The sequence below is a fragment of the Haemaphysalis longicornis genome, unplaced genomic scaffold (assembly GCF_048455015.1).
Source record: "Haemaphysalis longicornis isolate Haplotype H1 unplaced genomic scaffold, Haemaphysalis longicornis Haplotype H1 scaffold_265, whole genome shotgun sequence".
In the NCBI taxonomy this organism is placed as follows: Eukaryota; Metazoa; Arthropoda; class Arachnida; order Ixodida; family Ixodidae; genus Haemaphysalis; species Haemaphysalis longicornis.
The window spans coordinates 227,074-241,265 of record NW_027526323.1 but is presented as its reverse complement, the minus strand read 5'-3'; the positions used below and the strand labels follow the sequence as shown (position 1 = coordinate 241,265).

General features: G+C 54.7%; 1 protein-coding gene across 1 annotated transcript; it reads right to left on the bottom strand.

Annotated features, from left to right (window-relative positions):
* Positions 1–3,815: 3,815 nt before the first annotated feature.
* LOC144172899 (uncharacterized) lies at positions 3,816–11,390 on the bottom strand. Its single transcript, XM_077701490.1, has 4 exons — positions 10,959–11,390; positions 9,612–10,689; positions 6,960–7,079; positions 3,816–3,892 (listed from the first exon to the last, which is right to left on the bottom strand). The coding sequence occupies exons 1-4, from the start codon at positions 11,388–11,390 to the stop codon at positions 3,816–3,818; spliced, it is 1,707 nt and encodes a 568-aa protein (XP_077557616.1).
* Positions 11,391–14,192: the final 2,802 nt, after the last annotated feature.

Below are 14,192 nucleotides of genomic sequence, written 5' to 3'. Positions count from 1 at the left end.
GTCATCTCCATGCTGGAACAGGTCCGCTACGACAAGGAGGTCGCCTTCCTGCTCCTGCTGGACATGCGGTGGGCATTCGGCACGGTTGCCCACGGGGCCATCCTGGAGGCCCTGGATGGCATGGGCGTTGTGGGGCACCTAGGAGGCTACATCCGGGCGGTCTTGCGTGACCGGACCCTGCGGATGAAGGTAGACCGGACGACCAGCAGTCCTCGAGACGTCTGCTCCGGGTGCCCCAGGGAAGCGTGCTGAGCTCGTTCCTTTTCAACTTGGTGCTGGCTCCTCTCCACGAGTGCATCCCTCCATGCTTGCGACACCCAGTGGAGGTGGCGGTGTACGCTGACGACGTGGCACTCTGGACCCATGGCCCCACCAAAGACTGCCACAGAGTCAAGCCGTGCCTCCAGGAGGCTCTGGGCTCAGTTGCAGTCTTCCTCAAGAGCCGTGGCCTGCAGCTCTCGGAGGCCAAAACGCAGGCCCTTATGCTGCACCCGGGAGGATGCAGGGCTCGACGGGCAACACCGCCCATCACACTCAACGGGCGGACTCTTCCCTGGCGGCTGACCGTGAAGTAACTGGGGCTGCTCATTGACTGCCGGCTCACATGGATGCCAGCTGTCAAGGCCCTCAGGGCACGCAGCGCACGGGTGCTCGAAGGGGTGCGGCAGCTTCTGTCACGAGGCAGTGGCTGCTCACACCAAGTGGCGCAGCGAGTGTTCCACGGCATGGCCTCCGCAGCTGTGCTGTACGCGCTTCCACTCACCTACATGGGACCACGACGCTGGCAGGAGCTGGAGATCGACCAACGCCGCGCCATCTGCCTCTGCCTGGGCCTCCCCTCCACGTCGCCGGTGGCGGGCACTTACACCGAGGCAGGCACATGGCTCATCGAGATGCGCGCCTTGCAGACGTCGCTGCGGCACATCCAGCGCCGGCTGACCGTACGCGATGGTGCTCCGCTCCTACAGAGGCGGCGTTGCGCCCATGGGAGCACTGCTCACTATCTTCGAGGAGGGCATCGAGGTTCCGAACCGACCCCGTCTGGAGCCGCCACCACCAGACACCGGGGAGGCCCTGCAGATCACCACGACCCTCCGCGGGGTCTGCAGCAAGCGGACTACACCACCCCAGGTGTCAGGAGTCAAGGTGCGAAGACGGCGGAGACGACGACGAAGAAGGGATAAGAAGCGAGAAATTTCTGGAAGCTGGCGGAGAAAAGGGAGAGGGAAAAAACGAGAAGGAAGACGACGAGCGGGTGGACGAGGAGATCGTGGTTCGAGGCGACCGAAGGAGGCGGGACCCGAGGTCTGGGAACCCGCAAGGCACCAGCGGCACTGCCCCGTTGGCCTCCTCAAGCATTTGACGCGGGTGCTCCTGGGCAACGGCGGCTCCGCTCGGCTGGCTTCAACACCGGCGTGCACGGGCACACACGCACCAGCGGCTTTGTTCCACTGGCCCCGTCACCATCTTCACGGCGCGGCGCTCAGAGAACCGCCCCAGCGACAACGGACACTCGACTGCTTCAAGGTTCCAGGACGACGCAACAACAAAAAGTGCGGTAGGGAAATGGCCTTGAAGAACATGTAGATAGAGCGCGAGGACTCTGTTGTAGTTATGAACTGAAAGCTATTTAGGGTTTTTTCTGTATGAGGGGTATTTCCATCACTTTTATTGTCCTTTTGTTTTACGTTCGCAATACCTTTGCAAACCTTAAAGTATCGTCTCAGCTTGATCCCTCTGTGTCCGGAGCCCATTCTTCTACCGAGTTGACGCGTGACAAAAACATTGGCGAGCCTGCCAGGATCCCTTTCCCCATTGTCACCTGTTTACCGCGGTGGAAGAGATGGATCTCGAAAAGTTAATGACATTGGCGAGTAGCTTGGGGTTGACTAAGGAAGAGATGTTGGACCTGTACGAGAGGGAAAATCAGAGACGCCGAGAGGAAAGAGCAGCACTGAGGGACGCGAATCGAGAAGAGGAAGAGAGAGCGAAGCGCATGGCGGATGTAGAAAAAGAAAAGCTAGCCCAAGAGAAAGAGTTGGTCGAGTTAAAGCTACGTTTAGCAAATGCCAGTGCATCAAACCAAAGTGGTGAACAATCCCCAGTATCTCCAGTACCACAGATGGCCAAGGGTCCAGAAATTTGCCCAAGAAAACTCATGGCTCCTTTCGATGACAAAAGAGATGACCTCGATGCTTATCTCCATCGCTTCGAACGAGTAGCACTAGGGCAAGGTTGGGAGAAGAGTCAGTGGGCGACAGCATTGAGTCTCTGTCTGGTCGGCGAAGCACTTAGTGTCTTCGGAAGAATGCCGGCATCAGAGTCTATGGACTACGACACTGTAAAGACAGCACTGCTGCAAAGATTTAGACTGACAGCCGATGGTTTCCGCGAGAAATTTCGCAGCGCAAAGCCAGAGGATGCGGAGACAGGAAAGCAGTTTGCTTCGCGTCGCCTGAGTTATTTTGACCGGTGGTTAGAGATGTCCAACACAGAAAGGACGTATGAAAAACTTCGTGAGCGAATGGTGACAGAACATTTTCTTGCGTGTTGCAATTCCAAGTTGGCAGTATTTTTGAAGGAGCGCAGCCTAAAGACCCTTGAAGAGATGACTACTGCCGCAGATCAGTACTGTGAAGCTCAGAGGCTTAAGAACTTGGGCAAAGTGATGGAAGAGGGCATGGCGGCGAGCATAGCATCACCGGAAAGTATGACACAAAGGTTCGCTCCGAGGGCTCCATCGCGTTGTTTTCTTTGCGATCGCGTAGGGCATCGTGCCGTTGATTGCCGAACTGTTGCTAACTCGAGGCAAGCACCTTCAACTTGCCAGGTGTGTAAGAGAAGAGGGCATGCAACAGAAGAATGCCGTTTTCAAAAGCAGGAGACGTCAGCTTGTGCAATAAAAGCGAACGAGTTCGGCCCAGCCCCGCCAAAGACAATCACAAGCACCAAAGAAAAAGAGACAACACTTAGAGAAGGAGAGGATCGGGCGACACAAGGATGGCAAATGCCTGTTGTAGATGGAGAGCTGCGGGGAGAGCGAATCTCAGTTCTCCGGGACACCGGAACGAACACGGTATTGGTGAGGAGGAGCCTTGTCACGGAAAACGAGTTTACTGGGAAGGAGGCACAAGTGGTTCTTGTAGATGGAACGGTAAGGTGCTGGCCGGAAGCAATCATTCAAATTTCGACCCCTTACTACACGGGAGAGTTAATAGCGAAATGTGTAGATGAACCACCGTTTGACGTGATTTTAGGTAACGTGAGAGGCATTAGGGAAGTGAATGACCCTGACACGAAATGGACGAGCAAGTTAGCGGATATGAATGGAGAACGAAGACGCCCAGATGAAGAACGGAAAAAGGATAAAGAAACAACAAAAGCAATCATTTCAACCGCGGTAATGTCTATGACAGCGCGAGCAATGGCCGCAATTGAGAAAAAAGAATCGCTACATGAACTCGCCGATTCAAGTGCACCAGCGTTGGACAGGCCACCCGAGACAATCACCCGACAACAAAAGAAGGATCCATCTTGGAGAAATTGGTGTCAACAAGCTTATTGCGAAGATCGCCGGCGACATTTCCAAAGTACCACACGACGAGGTTGGAGAGCAGACAACAGTAAGAGCTGCAGGGCATACGGCAACCCCTCTCAACGAGGCAGAAACTTTTGTCAAGATGAAGTCGCACAAGGAGGTCATCGATACCGGAGCAAGGATGAAACCTGCAGTGGACCACGAAAATCTTATAACCAAGTAGAACAACGAAGGGGATCGCGAGTAATGGTTCTACAGAGCGCAGCAAACGGTCGGCTCAAAGTTCGTGGCGCAACTCAAGGACGTTACCAAGCTTGCTGGGGAAGTGGAGATGCAGGTCAACGGGCTGAAGAACTGCGAGGACAGAAAGAGTTTCGAGGAACAGGGTGTGTCAACCCAAAACAGTACCTTGTCGAAAGACATTATGCCGGACAAGCTTATGGACGCAAATACAATGGCTTTTCGAGACAGGGCGGTCTAGATCGTAGAGATAGAGTTTGCCAATGATGTAAGAATAGAAGGAATCCCTAGCTGAGCAGAATACTGTGAATTGGTAGATTAGTGATGTAGTAGTGTATTTTGCTGAATGTCCAAAATGAGAAAGATATGTTAAATTAGCAAGTGAGCAGTGCACTAGATAGACGACAATGTAATGCTACAGCAGATTTTATGAGTGGAGTGCCGTGATTAACCAATCAGTAGTCTGTATGTTAGGCATTGCTGGCATAATGCCTGAGAGAAAATGTTTTTGTGAATTTACACTAACGCGCACGGAAAGTGACACTTTCGTGAACTTTTCAGTGATTATACCTTTGTGTCATAGCTGTGGCCCTTAGGACTGAACTGAACTGTGCTGTGAGAAAGTGACTCACTGTGATTCGTGATGTGAGTGCGTGTATCATCGACCACAAACGTGGAAGCAGTTTTTCATGAAAAACTCTTGAAGACGGGGGCAAATGTCAGGAGTCAAGGTGCGAAGACGGCGGAGACGACGACGAAGAAGGGATAAGAAGCGAGAAATTTCTGGAAGCTGGCGGAGAAAAGGGAGAGGAAAAAAACGAGAAGGAAGACGACGAGCGGGTGGACGAGGAGATCGTGGTTCGAGGCGACCGAAGGAGGCGGGACCCGAGGTCTGGGAACCCGCAAGGCACCAGCGGCACTGTCCCGTTGGCCTCCTCAAGCATTTGACGCGGGTGCTCCTGGGCAACGGCGGCTCCGCTCCGCTGGTTTCAACACCGGCGTGCACGGGCACACACGCACCAGCGGCTTCGTTCCACTGGCCCCGTCAGCATCTTCACGGCGCGGCGCTCAGAGAACCGCCCCAGCGACAACGGACACCCGACTGCTTCAAGGTTCCAGGACGACGCAACAACAAAAAGTGCGGTAGGGAAATGGCCTTGAAGAACATGTAGATAGAGCGCGAGGACTCTGTTGTAGTTATGAACTGAAAGCTATTTAGGGTTTTTTCTGTAAGAGGGGTATTTCCATCACTTTTATTGTCCTTTTGTTTTACGTTCGCAATACCTTTGCAAACCTTAAAGTATCGTCTCAGCTTGATCCCTCTGTGTCCGGAGCCCATTCTTCTACCGAGGTGACGCGTGACACCAGGCCATCCGCCACGAGGCGACCGCCCTGCTGCAAAACGAGCTGAGCAGCTACCTGCATCTCTTCATGGACGGCTCCGTCAAGCACAGCACGTGCGAGGGGGCGGCTGCGTGCGTGGTGCCTGAGCTGGGAGCCAGCTGGAGCTGCCACCTGCCCTTCCCCACTTCCTCCACACGGGCGGAGCTGGCAGCGCTGCACCTGGCCGCCGACCTCCTCCTAGAGAGGGGGTCCCATAACCACCGCAGGGCGGTCATCCTCATGGACTCCAGGACTGCCCTGCTGCGGCTTCACGCGGCCGATCAACCCAACAACAGCAGCGGCTACCCGGAGCGCTCCCTTGCAACCAAGCTGCGCACTGTGGTCTCTTGAGGCTGCGACCTGCGGCTCCACTGGCTGCCGAGCCACAGTGGCATCCGGGGCAAAGAAGACGCCGACGCCCGTGCCAGGGAGGCCGACCAGGAGGGCACCCCAGTATCCCAAGACGTCACCGCGTTCGACGAGGCCCGCAATGCCCTGGCCCGCATGGTGCAGACGATGCACCCCGACCCTCGGGTCGTGAGCGGCCTGGCGCCCAGACCGTTGCCCGCACGCATCAGCAGGGACGCCCGCTGCCTGCTTCTCCGCATGCGGCTCAACTGCTGCAATGTGGCGGAGCGTCTGCACCGACACGGGCGCAAGGACAACCCTACATGTGCGGACTGTTCCGAACTAGCGACGCTAGAGAACCTACTCTGCGTCTGCCCCCACCACGCGGGGCCGAGCGCAGAGCTCTACCGAGCGCTGCAGCGTCGAGGCCTTCCCAGCGCCGGCATGGAGGACCTTCTGTTCCCGAAGGGGCCTGCGGCAACCCAACGGGAAGTCTTCGCTTATCTACTTCATTTCCTGGAGACGACCGCCCTCACGCAGCGTCTGTAGCCCAGAGTGCAGTGATTGACTGATGTGCCCTGACTGACAGCTTTCTAGGACTGACAGCTCTCTTTATACGTTTCTCTCTTTCTCTCTTTCTACTTTATCCTATCACTAACCCTCTACTTCCCTTCCCCTGCACTGGGTTGTATGCAGGTGAGCTCCCTGCCGAGCTGAAAATATCCCTAGTGAATTTAGTGAATTCCTTTCCTTTTCCCGTCGCAAACCACAATTACCACTCACCTGTTTAACTTCGGTATTTCATTTGTGTGTGCGTGTGTGAGTGGGGGGGTGTAACTATAAGTGAGCAAGTGAAATACTATGTGGAAATTTTATACTCGACTGACTGTGGCGGATCAAGCAAGGAAAGCAGGACCCAAACGTCCGGTTCTCGTGTTGGTCACAGAACACTCAAGCTCGAGCATGCGAGCGCGGCCGATCTTCTTCTTCTGATCGTGCCACGCCCCCTGCCCTGGCTTGTCTCACCCGCCCATTCCACCTTAATTTTCTTCACACTCCCCGGCCCGCCAAGAAGTCTAAGGGTTGGCTTCAAGGAAGTAGAGCCGTTGAATGGGCCGCCTGATTTCTTGACCAGTGGACAGGCGGAGTACACAGGTTCGGGCGATTCCGTCGCTTCCGGGTAGCAACTTGGCCACACGGCCGAGTCTCCAAAACTTTGGGGCGTATCCTTCATCGTGAACTACAACCACGTCTCCGAATGCCAGTTGGTGTAACGCATGTAAGGGCTCTTCGTGAGCGTACCGCAAAAGCAGCAGGTATTCATTCCGCCATCTTTGCCATAGGCGCTTTATGTCGTTGTGTCGGTGCCTCCAGCAGCGTGTGAACCCGGAGCTTGTCGACGATGGCTCGAATGGCCCGAGGTTCGGGGGGAGGCATGTGTTCGGCTTGCCGAGCCAGAAGAGAGCCGGTGTTATGGGATGAGGGCCGTCGGCATCCGTGGTCAGGTACGTCAAGGGCCGGCTGTTGATAACTGCCTCCACTTCACACAACGTGGTTGCCAGTTCCTCAGCTGTCAGGGAGTTGCGTCCAAGGGTACGTCTCAGCGTCTCTTTTGTTATCCGAATCACTCGTTCCCACCAACCGCCCCACCACGGTGCCTTCCCTACGTTGAATTTCCAAACAATGCGCTGTCCGCTGCAGAAATCTTGGTGTGGCGTCGGTGAGGGAGTGGAAGGACTTCGCACAGTGTTTAAAGCGAGGGCGTTGTCGGAGTATACCGTGGCAGGTATTCCGCGGCGAGCAATGAAGCGCCTGAAGGCAAGCAAGAAACTTGACGCTGTCATCCCCGTCGTCAATTCCATTTGTAGAGGCCGCGTGGCGCCGCACGAGAATACGGCGACGTATACTTTGACTTTGGAAGGGTCGTTGGTGGGGCAGTACAGAGTACCGCAGAAGTCGACGCCCACAATAGAGAACGGGCTTGTTTCCGTTATGCGGTCGCGTGGTAATGGTGCCGTCGGTGCTGCCTCCGGTGTCAGCCTGCGCCTTCGGCACGGCAAGCACTGGTGGAGGGCTTTCTTCACAGTCTGGCGTCCTCGAATGATCCAATAGCGCTGGCGGATCTCCGTGAGCGTGGCTTCTGTTCCAGCGTGCAACAGGCGCTCGTGGGTTGCCAGAATAAGCAGCCGGGTTAAATCGTTCTTTCCATGCAGAATGACCGGATGTCGCACTTCGAAAGGAGATTGTAAGCAGTGTAGTCTTCACCCCACGCGGATAACGCCAGCGGAGTCCAAAAAGGGCTGTAGGCGAAGCAGTCGGGAAGTCCCCATACCAAGCTGGCTGTTCCATAGAGCTTCCCGGTCTTGGGGGAATGCTTCCTGCTGTACCTGGAGAATCCAGTATAGTTCAGCTTCTTGGACTTCGTTAGCAGCCAGTGGCCTGGTCATTGACTGCCGTTGCTGTAAAGCGTTATTTACGAAGCGTCGAACCCAGGCCGTCACTCCAAGTAGCCGTGAGTAGCAGCTGTAATCTGAAATTTGGCATAGCGGTTCCGGTGGCGAAGACCCCAACGGGCAAGATGACGCCAAGCCTGGTAACGGGTCGACGAAGTCAGCGACTTCCTGGAGCTGGTTCAATGGCCACAGGTTTTCTGGGTGGGCGATCCAAGATGATCCATGCCACCAAAGCTCTGAGGTTCTGAGGATTGCTGCACTTATTACGCGTGTGATGAGGTCGGCAGGATTGTCCTTGCTGCTGCAATGCCCCCATCTGCATCCCTTGGTCAGGCGCTGGATCTCTTCGAAGCGATTCCGGACGAAGGGTGGCCACCGGCTAGGTTCCCCGCATATCCAGTGCAGAGCGATCTGCGCGTCCGACAGGAAGAACGCACGTGTGGCTGATAGGCCAGGAACTCGCATTAGGTAGTCGTAAAGGCGCGCTGCGATGAGGCAGGCAAGGAGCTCGAGGTGAAGCAACGTCGTCACCTTAATAGGGGCCACACAAGCCTTGCTCATCAGCAGATTTGCCTCAAACGAGTCACCATGCGCGGAGCGTCGGCGGACGTAGACGGCTGTGCCATATGCTCGCGGGCTAGCGTCGGCAAAGAAGTGGATTTCGATGGACTGCTGCGGGTAAATTTGGTCGTCTGATACGTTTCGTGGCAAACAAAGGTGTTGCAGCTCGGTTAGTACGGAGCACCATGCGTTCCAGGCGGTGAGTTGCTCACGTCGTAGAAAACTGTCCCATGGGTGCCGCAGCTTCCGTAAATCTTGAAATATAACCTTTGCCCGGACCGTGAATGGTGCCAAGAAGCCTAGCGGATCGTAGATTCTTGCAAATGTTTGTAGCAGGGTTAGCTTGGTGGTGGGTTTGGTGTTGATAAATGCGGCCACGTTTCCTGTGCTCATGAGCAGCGTGTCGTCAATGTGGTTCCAGCACACCCCGAGAACTTTCCTTGTGGTGGCTTCGCCACCTTCATCCTCCAATGCGAGCTTATCTCTTATGAACAAGTCCCGCAGGGAAGAGATGTTGGAAGCCCATTTTCGGAGCTCCATTGCCGCTTCGGTCATTACCGCCATTGCTTCCGAATATATCTGATGAGCTCGGTTGACGTTGTTCAGGCCAATGATGACGTCGTCGACATAGAAAGACTCTCGCAAGATGGCGGTGGTGTCCGGAAACATTTGTGAGACTCGCAGGTGATGGTGCAAAGTGGCGGCAAGCAGGAAGAGACTCGACCTCGCACCAAAAGTAACCCGTGTTATTCGCCACCTCAATACTGGAGGAAAGGGCTCCTTCGGTGTAGCAAGACGCTCGACCCACAAAAAACGTAGCGCGTCCCTGTCCCCTTCCCGAACAATCATCTGAAAGTAGAACTTCATTATATCTGTGAGCATGACCACGGGATAGCACCTAAATTTAAAAATAAGCCTGAGCAGGTCCGCAGCCAACTTGGGCCCCTTACAGAGGATGCTGTTCAGCGTAGGTTGCCCCGAAAAATGTGACGAGGCATCGAAAACCACCCTCAGCTTGGTTTTGACGGCGTCCCGGCGAACCACACCGTGATGCGGCATGTATTACCTGGTTGTCGAACATTGGTCACCGTCATGCTCGGGAACTCGTTCGGCGTGGCCGTCATTGAAATAAGTCCGGATTGCGTTGTCGTACTCGGACAGCAGCTCTGGCTGACCACGAAAGCGCCGCATCTGCACACGCAACCGCTGTTCTGCGAGTCTATAGTTGTTAGCGCTGGCGTCCAGTCCTGGCTCCTGGATCATGAGTGGAACCTCGTACCGCGCGCCATTTTTGCTCCCGTCACTCTCGAATTGCTCTACGGCTGCACGGTCCAGCACTGACGCATCAGGTCTTTCTTTGATCACGATAACATCCAGTCGCCACAGTGACGATAACTCGTTATCTGCCGCTGCGTCATCCAGCGAGGGCTTCATGAGGGCCAGGAATAAAGCAATAGATAATCCCGAAGTACAGCCAGTTTTGTCGGAATGTGCACCCTGGAGAGTCCAGCCGAACAGTGTTTCGACGGCGGTCAGGAGCGGAGTCAGCCGTGAAATGTTCCCCGAGGTAACTTGCCAGTAGAAATATGACCTAATTAGGATGCTCAGGTGGTCGTCCAAGTAAGCCAACGTGGGCGAAGTGTCAGCGGCGAAAAGACCATGGTCGTGCATTAGTCTGAGCGAGTCATCGGTGATTGGGGGACTCGTAACGACGCAGATACATGGGCCCTCCAGGGCGTCGAAGGCCACCTGCTTGCCGTTGTTCTGGCTGGCCACCGTAACTGACACGCGAGGATACTTCTCAGCTGCTGAATAGTGGCTCTTGCCGAATGTGACCAGCTTGAGTTCCTCAACGCCTTCAAGGGAGCAGCCCAGAGCGCGCGAAACGTCCCGCCGAACGAAATTTCTCTGGCTGCCCGTGTCTAGCAGAACCCTCACCAGAAGCTGACCATTGGGCCCCGTCGCCCATGCGCGGCAAGTCTGCAGGTAGACTGGAGTGGGCCGTGTGGTGCTAATTGGAGCTGTAACCACCGACGATTGCGCGTGGAACGGTTTGGGCACTGTGGGTGGGCCCCTTGACCAGCCGAGTGGGCAGACCTGGTAGCGTGCGCGGAACCTGGCTGAGCCACGTCGCACAGTGACGTTAGATGCCGGCACGAACAGCGGCTGCAGGACAACGTTCTAGCAGCCTGGCAAGCACGTGCAACGTGATTCTGCTTGCCACACCGGAAGAAATGTCTTCTTGCTTGCAGTCGCCGTCGCTTCTCCTCTGGTGGCACATTCACGGTGCATCGCGCAATCCCATGGCCTCGCCCGTCACAAAGCGGGCAACAGTCACGACAAGGAGGCGGCGATGACTCCGCATATAGCGCTGCGGCTGACGGTGGAGAACACTCTTCATGCGGTGTCGGGCGGGGTGCTGGAGGGCGTCGAACCTGAGGACCGGTGCTGTCCATGTGGCCTTCTTCCCGAATTTCCACCTGAATACGGAGAAAATCCAAGATCTCTTGAACTTGCTTGGCATCACCGGTCACCTCATTCGTGGCTGATTCCTTCATCCGTTGACGGTAAAGAAGGGCGATGTCATGCAGCAACGCCTTCAGCAGGAGCCGGCGGATTATGACGGCGTACCGGTCGGGCGCGATGCCTAGTGCTTCCAAAGCGTTTAGGCGACAGCCGATGTCGTCATGGAAGCGCCGCAGGCCCTCGACGTCCGCAGAGGTCTTCACCGGAGTTATGGCGAGGAGGGCATTGACATGATCCGCTATAAATAGGTCTCTGCGGCCAAAACGGTCGTTAAGGATCTTGATCGCAGCGTCGTTTTTCCGCATGATGCCCTCAATCGCGGTCTTATCGGGGCCGGTCATGTACGAGCGGAGGTACTTGAACTTATCGATTTTCTTCAAGTGTTGGTTTGCATGGATGGTGGCGTCGAATTGTTCCCAGAATCCCTGCCAATCGCGATGGTCCCTAGAAAACGGTGCAATGCGCAGCTTGGGGAGGGCGACGCGGGGAACTAACACGGCGGGAGGAGCCGTGGATTCACTCGCCCTTCGTGGATTCGCTCGCTCCCCAGCAGCGGAGCTCGAGGGACCGGAGACGGCAGAAGGCGATGATCGGGCGGTGTGCACGCGGGCGCGAATTTCGCAAATTCTATGCTCGTAGTCCCATGCTGTGGGATAGTCCGCCTGAAAGCCCTCGTCTGAGATTTGAGTCTGGATCTTGGCATCTAGGGCGCGCAGCTCTGTCTGCTTCTCAGTAAGGCTCTCTTTTCCGTGGGTACGAGGTACGAGGTAGCGTCTGCATCTCTCTACCACGTATGGTGACTCGGTGGACGGCGGATAAAACATAATGGCGATGAGGTAACCCTTTTCGGCTGCGGGCGGAACGCCACGTCAGTACTCAAGTACGGCACACGGCAATCTTCAATGGCACTGACGCCGCCGCCGCTGTTACTACCGACACCGGGAAAGCCCGCCATACCGTGAACGCAATGGCGTCGGCGGTTCGAGAACTACCTCGTAGCGTCGGCAAGCAACGCGTACCTGCCAGCATGCCGCAAGGCGCTCCTTCTACATTGCTTGGGGGTCAAGGGAAAACGAATCTACTACACGCTACCAGAGAAGCAACCTACGGAGGACGACGACGAATTCAAGACTGCTCTACAGATGCTCGGGGCCTACTACGCAGCAACTAATAACGTAATTGAACGACAGCAGTTTGGTCAACGCGTTCAGTTGCTGGGTGAGACCGCGGGCATGTTCGTTTCTTGGCTGCGAGAACTTTCACTTTCCTGCGCCTTTAATGACAGGGCCGACGAGTTTATACGCGTCCGACTCGTCGCCAAGACGAGCAACCCCTTACTTCAGGAGCGGCTACTTTTGTAAGGCTCCTCATTGATGTCGGACAGGGCCCTCACAATTGCTCGAAGCATCGAAGAAGCTGCAAAATATTCCAAGGAGCTGTCATCAGCTAGCCCTGCAGGGTACGGGCAAAAAGTGGATAAGCATTTGGGACCAGGGCCAACCGACCGTGCCTCGTCGGAACAAAATAGTAGGACTTGCTTTCACTGTTGGCTCTGCGAAACACTTAGCCAATTCTAGTATTTGCAAAGCAAGGATAAAGACCTGCAACAATTGTGGCAATATAGGCCATTTTCAGAGAGTCTGTCGTAGCGAGAAGCTTAGCAAGAAGTCCCTCGCTGTTCAGGAAGTCCAGCACCGCGATCCAACAGCTCTCAGCGTACTGCAACTTAACGGGGAACAGAGCACCAGAGTGCGCATACAAGTACAGGTTTAAGAAACTACCGTAGATTTTCTCGTAGACGCGGGTTCTGCAGTTTCAATTATTGCTGCTTACACGTGTAGCAAACTGAGGCCTCCACCACCACTCCAGCCAACATGGCAACATTGCTCGATTTTTCACGTAGAAAAATCAACATTCAAGATGCTTCGCCACTCCAGTCCAGTATCGGAACCGGCATGCTCAACTCCTTTTCAACGTGGTACCACAAGGCACAAATATCCTGGGCATCCACGCCAACAACACAATGCAACTACAGATAAATGGTACGTCATTGAGCTGCTTCCACACTTCTTGTAAAATGGAAGGGCTCTCTCCCGATCTGCTATCCCAGTTCTCTCATCTGTTTGACGTGAATTTGGGTCTGGCAAAGGGCTTCGTGCATAAAGTCAAGATACGCAAGGATGTTGCTCCTGTAAGTGCTAAACTACGACGCTTGCCGTTTGCGGTGAAGAAATCTGTGGAAGCTGAACTGAATCGGCTAGAACAGGCAGATGTGATTGAGAAAACTGACAGTTCCCCTTTGGTCTCCCTAATAGTTGTAACGAAGAAAAAGAACGAGAAAATTAGGATATGTGTAGGCCTGCGGGAACCTAACAAAACAATCATTGTGGACTCCTTTCCACTGCCCCACACTGAAGAGTTGCTACACAAGCCGCATGGTGCAAAGTTCTTTTCAAGACTGGATTTGGCCTCGGCCTATTATCAAATGACTGTTACCCCAGACAGCAGGGACCTAACTGCTTTCATCACAGAGCATGGGCTGTACATGTACAAGCGTGTCTGTTTTGGACTCGCTTCGGCACCATCTGCTTTCCAGATAATGATGAGTACAATCTTGCAAGGCTGCAAAAATACTCTCTTCTACATAGATGACATTGTTGTGTTTGGGTGCACAAAAGAAGAGCATGACGCCTGCCTTCGGCAGGTTTTGAAGTGCATTGCCCACGCTGGGCTAAAACTGAATGACAAGTGAAATTTTGGAGTGAACGAGCTTAACATTTCGGGTCACAGATTGACTGAAGAAGGGGTTCGCCCACTTGTGAGCAATGTAGAGTCCATCCAGACAGTTCCAGCCCCTACAAATGTAGCAACGTTGCGCTCTTTCCTTGGCATGGTTGGGTATTAGGCAAAATTCATACCGCACTATGCTCAACTCGTTGAGCCTCTACGACAGCTCTTACGGAATGGAGTAGGTTTCACTTGGACGCCGGAAAGGCAAGCCTGTTTTGACCAGCTGAAGCTCCTCTTGGCAAGTAACTGCTTACAGCTTTTCGACCCTTCTCTGTTCATAGTGGTTACAACAGATGCTTCTGGCATTGGCGTAGGAGCTGTACTCCAGCAACAGAAGGGTGATGACTTGCGTA